The sequence below is a fragment of the Phragmites australis genome, chromosome 18 (assembly GCF_958298935.1).
Source record: "Phragmites australis chromosome 18, lpPhrAust1.1, whole genome shotgun sequence".
Classification (NCBI taxonomy): Eukaryota; Viridiplantae; Streptophyta; class Magnoliopsida; order Poales; family Poaceae; genus Phragmites; species Phragmites australis.
The window spans coordinates 831,142-845,668 of NC_084938.1; the positions used below are offsets into that span (position 1 = coordinate 831,142).

At 42.8% G+C, this 14,527-nt stretch overlaps 3 protein-coding genes across 3 annotated transcripts; 2 read left to right on the forward strand and 1 right to left on the reverse strand.

The window, feature by feature from the left end:
- The first annotated feature begins 367 nt into the window (after window positions 1–367).
- LOC133898297 (uncharacterized) lies at window positions 368–3,207 on the forward strand. Its single transcript, XM_062338936.1, has 3 exons — window positions 368–683; window positions 2,221–2,335; window positions 2,851–3,207. Exons 1-3 carry the CDS (start codon window positions 441–443, stop codon window positions 2,922–2,924), a joined length of 432 nt encoding a protein of 143 aa, XP_062194920.1. The 5' UTR covers window positions 368–440; the 3' UTR covers window positions 2,925–3,207.
- A 6,114-nt stretch (window positions 3,208–9,321) lies between these two features.
- On the forward strand, window positions 9,322–11,700 carry LOC133898298 (MADS-box transcription factor 26). Its single transcript, XM_062338937.1, has 7 exons — window positions 9,322–9,774; window positions 9,877–9,958; window positions 10,407–10,468; window positions 10,861–10,963; window positions 11,038–11,083; window positions 11,146–11,204; window positions 11,302–11,700. Exons 1-7 carry the CDS (start codon window positions 9,593–9,595, stop codon window positions 11,458–11,460), a joined length of 693 nt encoding a protein of 230 aa, XP_062194921.1. The 5' UTR covers window positions 9,322–9,592; the 3' UTR covers window positions 11,461–11,700.
- Window positions 11,701–12,269: 569 nt separating this feature from the next.
- On the reverse strand, window positions 12,270–14,273 carry LOC133898296 (succinate dehydrogenase subunit 6, mitochondrial-like). The gene is made up of 4 exons (XM_062338935.1): window positions 13,945–14,273; window positions 13,715–13,817; window positions 13,448–13,591; window positions 12,270–12,599 (listed from the first exon to the last, which is right to left on the reverse strand). The coding sequence occupies exons 1-4, from the start codon at window positions 14,251–14,253 to the stop codon at window positions 12,586–12,588; spliced, it is 570 nt and encodes a 189-aa protein (XP_062194919.1). The 5' UTR covers window positions 14,254–14,273; the 3' UTR covers window positions 12,270–12,585.
- Between the last annotated feature and the right edge of the window lie 254 nt (window positions 14,274–14,527).

The following is a 14,527-nucleotide window of genomic DNA, read 5'->3' on the forward strand; positions in this document are numbered from 1 at the left end:
CTTGCCGAACGCAGAGCTCCGTCACTGATCTCTACCGTCCACTAAGTTGATTAAACGGTCACCATGCAAAATTAGATCACGTCCATACATTCTAAAAATACATTTAATATTTCATTATTTACATTCTATACATTCTAAAAATATATTTAATCTGATATTATTTGTCTTTCGTATCTTTTTGGATTGCTATATACTGGATTGAACTCACTTGTGTAGCACGTGTGTATTTACTAGTTGTATGTAGTTTACTGGTTTAGGCATATATTATTTTTAGAGGATAGATAGATAGATAAGGAAGGAAGGAAGGAAAAGCCTAGATCAAAGGAAGAGCCCATCAAAGCCCGAGTCAGGCCCAATCCCGGCCCAAGCCTATCAAAGCAAACCTCATCGTCATCTTCCTCCCGTCTCACAAGCCGAAGCCGAAGCCACCACGTGAGAAGATGGGGCGGAAGCGGAAGGAGCTGCTGTCGTCGGCGCCGTGGCGGACGGGGGAGGCGGCGGAGGACGACGAGGCGGCCAGGCTGAGCCGCGAGGGGAAGGTCAGCGTCACCAGCAACCCCGGCGAGACGCCCACCATGAACGTGCCCCGCACTAGGCACCAGGACCTCGACCTCGCCGTCGACGACTTCGACGAGGAGGAGATCGACCCCGAGCTGCGCTACTCCTTCCAGCGGAACAGCAGGGTATGCCCTCTTCTCCCCACCCGCCCAACAGTTCCAATCTTTTACTTTTGTTTTCCCCCTTCCTCGGTGCCCTTCTTTGTTGATGTCTGTGCAGCTATGCGCTCTAGGCGTTCGATGGATTTTTTGCTTGATATGGTCGCAGCTGTTATGCTGGGGGAACAATGGCAGCTCAGAATTCGAAAATGACGAGCAATGCTGAGAAAATAGACATCAAGGAAGTTTTTTTTTAATATAAACGCAGTGCAAACATATGAACTTTATTGGCTGAAAAACATAGTGTTATGCTTAATTGTTCCCTCACCTTCCTAACCACAAGAATTAAGAAGAAGAGATATACCATGTTCTCGATAATAGCATTGCAAACTTATTAATCGCATTCGCTGGAGAAAGTGAGAACCCATACATGCCTGTATTTGTATCCCTTGTAATGGTTAACTATAACTTGCTCCCATGCCACAGTTTCCATCATCTTACAAGTATATAATTATTTTTTTGCACAAGATAGTGTTGCACTGAAAAAGATGTTCTCTTAGTTGACATGTGGCATTGCTTCATTGCTTTATCTATTTTATCTACATGTTTGATGTGTCTTGCCCTCAACGGTGTTGCAACAATGGAGCGAACAAAAATTGCACGTCCATCATCCTCTGCCATGGTGTCGTATTTGTTGCAATTAACATTAGACATTTATGCTAACTTGTTTGTCATAGTAATCCCCAACCACCTTGCTACTTGCGCCATCCCATCACCTGGACCTGAAAACATGCATATTGTTTGCCAAAGCTCCAAAATGAATTTCTGCCCACTCCCTGTCTGGTTCTACATACTTGTTCGTACTTAGTAGTTTCAGCCGACGCCATTGAAAACCATCAAGACCTGAAAACCATTAAACAAGGGTTATCCAATGGACACTGTGTGTGATGTGTAGATTTTGTAACCTGAGATTTCCACTAGGGTGATAGCACAATGATGACACTTGTCCAGTACATTGTGCAACTATTTCCAGCTTTCAAGATCCATGATGTACGGTCATTGATTTTTACACTCCACTAGTTAATTATGCTTTTTTACCTGCTCTTTAAGGCAATTATGGTTGAATCAAGAAAAAAGGATAAAGTGAAACAGTGCAACCTTAGCCCATGGTAATTATAATTTCTGTAACAGGACATGCTTATTTTTTGGTCAGAACAGTGCATGAACACATACAAGTTATTTTAACCCGCTGAGGTGAGAGCTTGACTTTTAAATTTGGTGACAGTGACATTAAAAAGTGATATGGTCTTTATATATGATTCTTATTTGTTTGTTACTTCATTCAATTCATCAATATAGAGATATAGAACCACAACAAATAAGTAAACCAAATACAAAACCCCTTATTTAAGGTCCATTGACTTTGAAGTAGTGGAATCTTGTATGTATTTTGAGTAAATTATCATTCTATAGCAAGTTTGGCTCTTGGTTACCACAGATAATGTGTATCAAGTATTTTTTGGTTTTTTCTTAATTATCTGACAGGAAACTCACCATTTTGCAGTTTCTGAAGAGAGTTTTTAGTGTCGACACACTTGTCAAGCCTCTTCCTCCTGTAATGGCATACAGTGTTTCCCGTAATGTAAACTTTTTCTTCCGGATCTTCACACAGTTCTGGGGTAAGCTCTGTTGATATAATGATCATATTGTGTGAAGGCAATTAGGCTTCATTGATTTAACTATTCTGATCTTGTTCAGCTTGGATCTTTATGCCATTTTGTTACTAAGTTCCCGAAATTACATTTCTGCTTGTAAGTTAAGATTAAGAGTCTTGTTCTGCATACAGATGATAACCCTTGTATCCACTTAGCTAAGAGCATCTTATGATGTCTGATGCGTGAAGAGTTATCCACTCCAAAATAACCAGGCCCTGTTTTTTTTTTTTCTAGTAAACAATACGGACAAACTCATAAACCCTTATTTCAATCCTTCATGTACTACTCCTAGGTGATAATGGTATTGATATCCTCCAAAACCTAAGGAAAAAGGTTACTAAATAGCATTGGTTTCTTCCTAATTTCTCTCGATCATTACTCACATATCAGTGTATCTAGCTTACTTGTGTCATAGTTCAAATTCCATATCATCAGTTTTGTTTTGTTTCTTGCTAAACCTTCTATTGCCAATCTTGCAGATGAAGAGGGAATTGCCAATGCACAGAAGTCTCTTGGACTGGGGAATGAGGATGGCTCCCGGCGGATGCGCTGATTATAGTCAAATCAAGTTTCTGTAATGAGTTCAGAAGTCTGTCCTAGACGCTGGAGATCATGTTATATGCTTGAAAAGACATAGTATGTGGTGTTTCTGAAGTTTGGATTCTAGTTTTGTTTATCCTGGTGTTTTCTCAATACATTTTCTGCTAGTAAAACTGGCTGTATCATATATTCAGATTCCAGATCTTGTACTCACAAGGTCCGCTCCGGTACTCATTTTCGTGTAAAACTTGAACATAATTGAGTGAAATGTAGTTCAGTTGGCATATTTTGAATCAGACCGACTAATGCCATTACAGAAACGTTAGTGCAACAGATACCAATGTCATTCCATTATACATCAGAGTTAAGATGCACAACTCTGATGTCTGCAGGGGAGTGTTACCATGCTCACTCCGGACAATTGTTAGATCAGTTTCCAGAGCTTCAATCCTCTCGCTCGTGACTAGATCCAACGAAACGGAATACCTGTTCATGTTCACAAGCTGTCCCATTCAACAGCTTCGTCTACTAGTCAAAACAAAGAAGAGTATCTATTTTTCTCTTTCTACAAAAATATTGAAGAAAAGCATATCATATTGTGCACATTTGTTGGACCAGAAAGACTCCCTATTTGGAATGCATCCACACATAAATCTCTAGGTCAAGGGATCATATCTATCGTCTCCAATTGTGCATGCATAGGATGACATATTATTGGCCCTTTTACTTTGTACTAACTGACCCTGCAACTTAATAAGGTCTGCATTGGCTGCTTTTGGTGTTCCAAGATTCAGAGCCAAAGGCAGTGGTCCTGGACGGCTTGCTGCTCCTGCCTTTGCATCCTGGAAAGGCCGGCTTTCCAGCGGCAGCAATTCTCTCACGCTTGTAGCCTGCCGATCACTGGTACTTGCTGTCATTTCTTGTACCTCCTCCAACACAGAGAGCATCAAAATTTAGTGTACTCTGGCAGACATGAAGTTTGGATTCTAGTTTAGTGTACTCTGTGCATTGTGCTGCCACTAACATGATGGCAAGTTTTCTATTTGTCAAGTGAGATTAGGCTAGGCATAGGCTAATAAGTTTACATTTTTAGTGCTTCAGTGTACTGTGCTCGTGTTTCGTCCATTCTTTGCCTTAATTCAGCAAACATATAGAGGTGACAAGATAAGGAATTGAGGATAGAAACTGCAGGGTAAGGATTTGATGGACGGCATATAGGAGATCAATGTAGATAGAGGCAATGCACTAGTACATTGAAGTTGATTAGACTCGGTACATGTTCAATAGAAACTGCCGGATAATGATTTGATGGACGGCATGTAGAAGATCAATGTAGATGGATGCACTCCTGGTTGATGTGTAAAAGGTCATATGTAGTGTTCATCGGAGGAAATTGATGTACTGAATTTTTTTCGTGGGTTAAAGAAGATCTTTAAGAAGGAGATAGCTCCCATCTTGAGCTCCTAGTAACAACTGCGTAAAAAGAGAGTAAAGTTCCTAGTTCTTGTGTGATATTGCTCCATAAGATCCTCCACTAAATTAGAGCCTCCAAACTATAAGAATCTTGGAGGGATTCGTTAATGGATTAATGCGTGCAGCTGTGCATCTTAGTTATGAAATGAGCACTAATGTGGTTGTTATGATTAACACATATTAATAATATTTGCTACGACTAACTTTTTCCCCTAAGATAGAATATATAATATGTAGGATAGCCCGACTACGTCAGTTACTTAGAGGAGAGATTAGACTATAGATTGAAGAGATTTATATTAATTCTTCTTTTCTTGTTACAAAGGATGGCAACCATATGCCTTATATAGGCCTAATTCTAACAACTTGACTAACAAACTCAAGATAGAATAAGAGCCTAACAAACCAATAAGTATACTAACTAATCTATCCTAACCTCCCAGTGGGCGCGCTACAGAACCACGGTTGCTGTTCACATCCATGAATAGTAATTCCTGCTCATAACAGTAGCCATGGACTCAACTTTGAGGATATAAGCAAGAGATATGCAGCTTGCTTTAATCTGATGATGTTACCTAATATCTCTGTAGCAGTTTCATGTATAATAAGACTTATTTAAATACCTGACTGTGTGAAGAGGGCATACTTCCGGAGAGACAATGCTATGTTCCCTGACTGACTAGTTTGTTGGAAAGAAAAATGAGAATCCCTTGCAAATTAGAAAGAAAAACCTTTTACTTCAGGGGGTAGTTTTACCAATTTTCAAATCTCAGACGCCTTGTGTACTTGTAACAAAATGCGCAATATAATCGAAATATATTCAATGTTCTTCGAGACTCTAGTTGTATATGTATCTGGAACCATATTAGATCAGCTAGATTGGTAGTTTGGTACTATCTATTTTACCATAGCCTAATTGTTAGTTTTAAGTCGCAACAACCACCGAATAAGGCCAAAGAACCACAAGCAATACCTAGCACAATAACATATCCAGCATAGTTCTTTAACTGCAGAAGGAACATGCTATGCTGATGGATAGAGAAATTGAAAAAAAACAGCTAGCATCTAAAAGTTCTCAAGTGTCATAGGCCAAACATGCAGGGAAATGACAGCAATCTTTTCTTTTAAGAATGTCCAATGAGCACTCACTCACTCTCCTTTGCCTTTGCCTTTGCCTTCCATTAACCAAAAGCCAATTGGAATCAGTTCATGCTTTATGCCCTAAACCACTAGCATCTACTACCATGAAGCATCCCACAAGGAGATGCCTCCACTTCTCCAGTGTCACCAGGTGGCAGCCTCTGCAGACTGCAGCATTTCAGTGATGAATCTGGAGTGACATCTGGCTTTAAGGAGGTTTCTTGTAATTTCTGTATACTTTTATTTGGGCTATTTTAAGGGGCTCTCCAGTCTCTACACATCAGATTATATAATTAGCCACTGGAGTAAAGGAACAAAGAAGAAGAAAACTCTCTCTTTTGTATACCTGAAGAAACTGAAAGCTGCACCCAGTTCAGTGATATCTTTTTGTGATTTCTGACTCATCTTATAGACTACAGGCTTCTCAGAGGCTCATGAAACCCAACAAATTAATCCCCAGGTTCATCGATATCTCCTCATCCAAGCTAAATGCAAAGATAACTTTCTAGAAACACTTGCCATTAAGTTTAGAGCAATTTGTAAAAAAAAAAGATTCTGAGACGTACAATTGTATATTTGTATAACATATAGAACTGTTTTATTTTCATGTCAGAATGCATGTGTTCGAAAGGATTCTCAGTCTCTACACATCAGTCTTCTGTGTACCTGGAACTGAAAACTGCAACTAGTTCAGAAGTGTCTTCTGTAATATCTGATCATTTTTAGAAACCATGGGCCTCCCAAGTTGGCTCATGAAATCCAAACAATTGAACCCCAGATTCATCCACATCTCCTTAACCCGGCTAAATCCTAACAAAGATGTCTTTCTAGAAACACTTGTCATATAATTTTGTGCAAATTATTTTCTCAAATACGCAGGAGTTGCGCATCTTTGTATTAAGAAGAGAAAGACATAGAGTCTTTAACGACGACCTTGGAGGGTCTAGTTACAGGATCATACAAAACACGCAATCACACTAATACAAAAGGAAAACAACCGTAGGACTGAACATCGGCGTTAGCTAAAAAACCGAGCCCCAACAACGCAGCCTAGCTAAGAGGATGGACAGTTTCGTCACGCCGGCGGCGCACCATCATTCGGCATCCTCCCAAATTAGGGCCAATAAGAAGTCGCATGAGATGCGATGGCTGTTGAAGATGATGTCGTTGCGCGACAACCAGATGTGCCGACTATTTAGGTGAATGAGTGAGTCCAGGCCTTTGCGGAGTTCCTCGTCCACACGCCCCCGGATATCAAACCACCAGTCGAGAAGAACGAGATTATCCGCTGGAACGTGAACCCCCAGAACACACCAAGGACAATGTAAGAACAGGTGGTCAACCGTCTTCGAAAGTTGCAAGCAAAACGAGCATGAATTATCTGGTTGTAGACCATGGCGCTTACTTCGAACCGTGGTCCATAAGCAGCCATGGAGACCGAGCCAGGCAAAGAATTTTACTTTCGCTAGCGCCCACGCTTTCCATAGTAATCTCGCACCTTCGAAATGAATGGATCCTTGGAACATGAGGTGGTAAGCAGACTTTGTCGTGTACTTTCCTGAAGGGCACCATCTCCATATCACGCGATCTTGCCCGTCACCAAGGCGAACGGATCCTAGTTTGGACCAGAGGTATAGAAATTGGGTGATCGTGGCAATGGAGGGGGGAGGGGGGAGGGGCGTGATGTGCCGCACCCAGGAGCGGTTGCGCAAAGCGTCCTTCACCGTTCTGGACTTAAGGCGCGAAGGAGTGATACAACCGAAGAGGTCCGACGCCAACAGACGGATAGAACAACCCTCCAACCATGCGTCAATCCAAAATAATGTTGATTCCCCATTGCCAATCTCAAAAATGGTTGAAGCATAAAAAAAGGTGATGACTTCACGCTCATGAGTTAGGGGAAGGTTCACTCATGGCCTAGAGGGGTCCGAGTGCTGCCACTAGAGCCATCGGAGGCGCAAAGCAAAGCCGGCAATCCAAAGTTCTTGAATTCCCAATCCTCTATAGGCCAGTGGCCGGCACACTCGTTGCCATGCCAGAGCGTTGTGACCCTCAGTCATCACCTTGTCACCAGCCCATAAGAAGGCCCTCTGAAAGTTTATCTATTTCCTTGATTACCCACGGAGGAACAGGAAAAGGAGATGATTGTGTGCAAAGGAGTCAAGGACAACACCGCTTTGACCAGAGTGGCATGACCAGATTTTGAAATTACCCTAGCCTTCTAGGTTGGTAACTTAGCGGCGACCCTGTCCACCAAAGGCTGGAGGTGATGTTTGTGCAGCCGACTGATCGTGAGAGGTGCTCCCAAGTATTGGATGGGGAAGGTAGAAAGCTGACACAAGAGGTTCTCGCTGATAACTCTGAGGTCATGATCGTCGCAACAAATAGCAACGGCTGCGCATTTGTCCAAATTAGTTCTAAGCCCGGAAACCTCACCGAAGAAATGAAGGATATCTAAATGTGCTCGGATGTCTTGCAGTTCTGGTGAAATAAAGATCACTGCGTCATCAGCGTATAGAGAACAACGGTGCCGGATTGAAGCATGTCCCACTCGATGATTCCTGCCTCCCCGGCCTTGTGCAAATTGTAGATTAGTATAACATATATAGCTGCTTTATGTCCAATGTCAGGATGTATTTTAGACGAGGAAACATTATTTTCATGAACAAGGCATTCTCTCTCGCATAATGCGGGCTTCCAGTCCTTAAAAAATAAAAAATGCTGGCCTCCATGTATTCTTGAGTTAGTTTTCTAGTGAGTAGTAGAGCCATTTTCTTTTGGACAAGAGAGATTTGCAGAGGTGATGGAGATGCAAATTCTGTGTGAGACAGCACTAAGAAGGCAGGGTTTTAAAATGCCCCAGAATCCTTTGGGCACTGCAATTTGTTGGGTAGAGATGCTCTGTCCAGCAAAAGAGAGAGGGAGGAGGAAAGGAGGGGCTGTTGACATGACACCAAATGAGCATCCAGTTTTCGATCAACCCTAGCAAAGCTAGCCATCTTTCTAACAAGACATATAGTCGTAAAGCAAAGCAAGGAGGAATTCATAGCGCCATTAGCCATCAAACCTAACATAGTGGCGCAAAAAAGGCCAGCAAAACTCACAGAAAGCTTTGCTCCTTTGAGCACAATATGAATTGCAGAATTTTCTCTGAAGCCTTCTTCTTCTTCTTCAGATTGGAGCTTCTATAGCCAAGATATCGGAGTTGGAACTCGTCCAAACAGATCCGGTGGGCGCTCTACTAGAAAACTTATCATGCTAAAGAAAAATGGATCACTGTGCTTTTACCATTTATCCATCTATCTGAATTTAATCCATAATTAACCAACCGGTCCAGTTACCATCAGGAACCAGAAACCTCAGTACCAGTTGGCATTCAAAATTCCGGCCTATTGGGACTCAGGTGCAGATGACGATCTATATTCCAAATTCAGTTCTCGCAGGGGACCAGTACTCGCAATCATCTGATGCCATTGCCGTGCATCTTGACTTCAACTACTCCCATGCATCCAATGGACCGACGCGGTGTATCGGTGCACCTAGATACAGAACAGCAGCGGCATGGCCGTGCAGCGCAACCCAGAGAAACGACATGCATGAAATGAGCCAAACGTTACACGCCAACTAGTGTAAAGCGGAGATGCGTCCGTGCATCATCCCAGCCAACCAAAACGAAAATCATTCCATGAGAGAGAGAGAGAGAGAGAGAGAGAGAGAGAGAGAGAGAGAGAGCCAAGGCCAAGGCGCTATATAAGGGGGGCAAGAAAGAGAAGGCATAGGTATCTCTAGGATGGGTTGTCTTGGGGCTCTTTGTGCAGTTTCTGTTTTGTACTGTTTCCTTGGTTATCTTTATATGATAAATTTTCTTCTGCAATAGGGGCTGTATTTCCCTCAGAAAATAACAAGCAGGGTGGTCCTATTTAAGAAGCATCTTAGGCTGGGTTGTGGTGAGCAAGACAGAGCCAAGAAAGAGGAGCACAAGGGACGGCAGCAACCTCGAAGCTAGTCCAAACTAGTGGGAGGTTGTGTGCAGGAGGAGGAAGACCGAGCTACCTTGAAGCGGCATCCATGGCGAGAGGCAAGGTTCAGCTGCGGCGCATCGAGAACCCGGTGCACCGTCAGGTGACCTTCTGCAAGCGCCGCGCCGGGCTGCTCAAGAAGGCGAAGGAGCTCTCCGTGCTCTGTGACGCCCACATCGGCATCATCATCTTCTCCGCACACGGCAAGCTCTACGACCTCGCAACCACCGGGTAGGCTGTGCTGTTCATCTCTCCCTGCTCTACACCTTCGCTCCCTGCTCTTCCTGGCTCGGATTCTTGTGTTCTGAACAGCACAAGTGTGTTCACTGACAGAAGCATGGAAGAACTGATCGAGAGGTACAAGATTGCAAGTGCCGACGGCCTGCAGGGTGATGGCTGCGGCGACAAGACAATGGTTAGCTCCCTCCGAACTTGCCATCATAAGTATATATTGGTTGTTCAGTTCAATTTGGCCCCTTTCAAAACACAAGTGCTGGGATCATATGTTGAACATTCATGCCTTCATTGCTTGATAGGTCTTGTACTACAGTTTTCACTTTTAACAGTGTTAATTCTCTCGTGCATGTGCATAGCATGAGTTGCTCTAGTAACTGGAGCAGAATCTGCTAGTGCAAATGTGCGATGTCAGATATGAACTGCTTGATGAGAGTTGTTCATACTATCACCCGATCTCTCTAGTATCTAACTGGAAACCACGTTTAGAACTACTTGCGATAACAAATCCTCACAGTTCGCAACTTTTAGAACGGTGTTTACCTTTGTACTACTAGAGAGATGATCAGGTCTATGTCCACTGCTCTCCCTATTATATCACCTAAAAACTCGACCTTGTGTGTGACCAGGACCCAAAACAGGAAACAATGATGCTGCAGCAAGAAATCAATCTGCTCCAGAAGGGCCTCAGGTAAACCATCCACAGCTTGTATTACACTTCGACATTTGCTACAAGCCTTTACGCCACACTTGTTCTCAAAGGAGATCGAAGAGCATCAGTTTCCAGCAAATGTCAAGTATGATTCCATGCGCCAACGCATTGTCACTTTTCAAAACTCTTCTGAGATCCTGACATCTAGGTTTACTTAGACGTTAGGGCTATGACATGTAGCTTAAGTACTGAACCAACCAAGCAACATAAACCATTTCTGAAGTGACAAAAACTCCAAAACCTAAGGAACTTTTGTTCTTGAATACAACACCAAACTATTCACTAGAAAACCGGAACTCTCACAAAAGAGTTTGCTCAGAGCCTCAAATGTAGTTGAATTTTGCAATTTAATCTGACAAAAACCTTGGCAGGTACATCTCTGGGAACAGGGCAAATGAGCACATGACTGTTCAAGAACTGAATGCCCTAGAGAGGTACTTAGAGATATGGATGTACAACATCCGCTCTGCAAAGGTAATTCACAGAAACTCCCAAAATTCTTAAAGAAATATTCTGTCAGACATTGCTGAAACCTTCTTGTCTAACAGATGCAGATGATGATTCAAGAGATCCAAGCACTGAAAAGCAAGGCATGTCAAACTCTTACATACTTAACTCTATAAGCACCCAATGCAACATTTCCAACTTACTTAAAGTATCTTTGTATATGCAGGAAGGCATGTTGAAAGCTGCTAACGAAATTCTCCAGGAAAAGGTATCGATTGTCAATTGACTCTGAGCTATAAACTTCCTTCAGGTCTTGCGCCATATCATGGCAACAGCTGATGGTATGAATGTGATGTTGCATGCAGATAGTAGAACAGAGTGGTTTGCTCGACATAGGCATGATGGTAGATCAGCAGAATGGGCATTTTAGTACAGTCCCAATGATAGAAGAGATCACTAACCCACTGACTATACTGAGTGGCTATTCTAATTGTTGGGGCTCAGAGATGGGCTATTCCTTCTAACGGTAATAACACCCTGGGGGGCTTTTCTGTTGATTATTAGCATGTAAGACAATTAATAAAGCTTGTGTAATGGTTTGTTCTGCTACTTTGTTGTAACCTATATAGTCCACAGTCCCTCAGGAGTGCCCTGGTATTGTATTGTCTTGAGTTGTGCTTTAATTTCCCTAAAGAACTCTTGAGGAGCTCTGATGTTGTGTTATTTCACTTAATTGAGATATCTGTGTTTGTGTTTGGTTCTAATCTTTGTATCTATATCAGAGCAAGTGATGTGCACAATTGGACAAAAATATGGACTCATGATCCCAGTTTACGCAGATTAAGGTGAGCAAAAGTGATATATTTAAAGAAAAACCATAGGCATTAGAAAACCATGCAGGGGATTCACTAACACTACCAGGTACTATGCTGAGTCATCAGCATATCTAAGTGCCAACAGCCCCATTTCAATTTTTACTTCCAATTTGATACAACAATAGCTATAACTGTACCAAAGGTGCAAAAATCCTTCTAAACTCAGGGTCGGTAACTTGGCCACTATCCACATAGTTGAAGACATCATCTAACCACAAAATGCTGAAAAAAGATAGCTTTATATGCAAAATAAATACAGCAATGCCTGCAACATAAACAGGCAATTCTTATCATCAGGCAATAATATGACATTCTAGTGTGCCTCTTAGCATTTGAACAACCATATGACTCATAATCACTAATTGGGTTAGAAGAAGCAGCAATTTCTGAAACAAACATTGTAACTTCAGGCCCCAAGACCAAGGGCCACTTTGTATGCATACAGGAAGGCTGAGAAATGGTTTTGAATCCAGTGTGCAGCCTTTTTATATATCCATTATCAATTGTAACTAGTAGCTGCAAAATAGTTGTTTGAGAAAACATATCTTGGAAAAGACCAGGTTTACTGTTTACACCAGAGCGAGCATGAACATCGTAGAGTACTAAGGACAAACATCTCTCATTATAGAGAGTAAAATACATTGTCCAGTTGGTTTCCACGACCAATACGCACCTTATTGGAAAAAGCTAGGAAGCAAAAACTATGAATTCCACATAAGAGACATCATTGTTTTGTCAAGCTCGTATTCTCGAATAGGCATCATTTGATGTGGTTCAGCTCTTCTGGCCTGTTCAAAGAAGCAAAACAAATGATGAAAGGTTAGAACAAACAAAGAATCTTTTAGGAGAAAATCAAAAGGAAAATGTGTTATGGAGGCAGCCTACAGCAATCAAACTGTGTCAACAAATTCAATCATGTTGAAACTAACACAACTTCAACATATACTTTCAGAGTTTTAGCAGTTGTAATTCACCATTGCAGCTTATACACGGACAAAACCAGAATCGCTATGTACAATGTCCTACAAAAGCTAATACAAACCTGCAAAACTAACGTGATACGATCATGCAGTTGCTTTGACCTTTTTCCCTTAGAAAAATAACGCAGACTGAAACTGACACAACAGCATCCTATATTTCAATATTCATAGTTCACTCGAAAAATATATCATAGACATAACACAGTCACAACTCACAAGTCAATATTGTCTTACAGAGGCAACTATGTATGTACTGAACACAACACTTGTTCGAACTGGATCCTGATACGAGGATGATCATCTCTACCGAACAATTTGCAGTGCCCAAAGCATTTTTTGGCATTTAAAATTCCGGCTTTCATAGTGCTGTCACAGAATTTGAATCTCCATCACCCTCTGCAATTTTCTCTTGGCCAGAAAATGTCTCTGCGACTCATTGGAAAAATAGAGGGTGAACTCAAGAATACATGGAAGCCAGCATTATTTTTTATTTAAAGACTGGAAGCCAGTGCCTTGTTCATCACTACTTAGGACGCGCCAAGATCGCAACTTAGGACTTGATATCCTCTTACCGAAGTAAACATGCACTACTAAACAGGAATCGGATCATCATATCATACGAAGAAAGGGACGACATGACGCCACAACGAACAGACCTGAGACCTTGTCCTCCCACCAGTAGATGAACCTAAGGTTGGCCCCCTGCTTGTCCATGTTGTAGAGCTGGTACCAGTGCTCCGCCACCTCCGATCCCAGCACGGCGCCGGTGAGCGCCCCGAACCCGGTCGCCAACACCACACCTGTAGTGCAGGCAATCACGAATCAGCCACAAATCGGGTCACAGATCGATCAGCATCGGCAACGGATGTCAAAATCGATCAGGAAACCGTCCCCCAAACCAAGTACTGGTCACTAATGCGTACCGTGCGGCGCCTTGGAGTACTTGAACGCGACGCCTCCGAGGTGGGCGCCGCCGACGAGGGCCCCGGCGAGAGCAAACTTCCTGGACTCACGCAGGGCCTTGAGCTGCAGCAGGAGGAGGAGGAGGAGGAGGCGGAGATCGGATCGGATCGCCGAATGTTTAGTTAGACGAGGGACGAGAGGAGCAGCACGCGAAGACGAAGGAGAGGAAAACGCGTGCGATGATCGGGACCTGGGGGCCGTAGACTGGGTCGGATGCGATGAACTCTTGGACGTCGGCGTCGGACCACTTGGGGAGGGGCTCGGCGCGGCCGTAGACCTTCTTGAAGTAGTCGAGGAAGGCGAAGTTGCGCGCCCAGTGCTGCTTGACGCCCTCAAAGTGCTCCCCGATCCCCATCGCCGCCGCCGCCGCCGAGGCTGGTCTCTGTTGGGGTTGGTCTGGATGGTCTCTGTTTGGCTCCGATGCCTGCGCTTGCCTTGTCAGCGTGGGAGACAAAAATCGCTCTCCGGCGCTGGCAAGCCTCGTCTTGAACGGCCCCATTGAACAGTGCTCCCCATTGAACAGTGCTATCCACGCACGGGTTCCTACCTCGTCTATTCACTCGCATAATTTCCTAATATGTAAACAATATCTGACTAATACTTAATATATAATATATTATGAGAATAATATATGAGATCTAAATTCACATATCATATCATTGATGTAATGATAGTATATACGAAACATGTTAAGTTATTTAATGGTAAATCATTGAAATTTCCATTTACCATATACACTTAACGCACCTCAGATAACTTAGCTAACATGATTA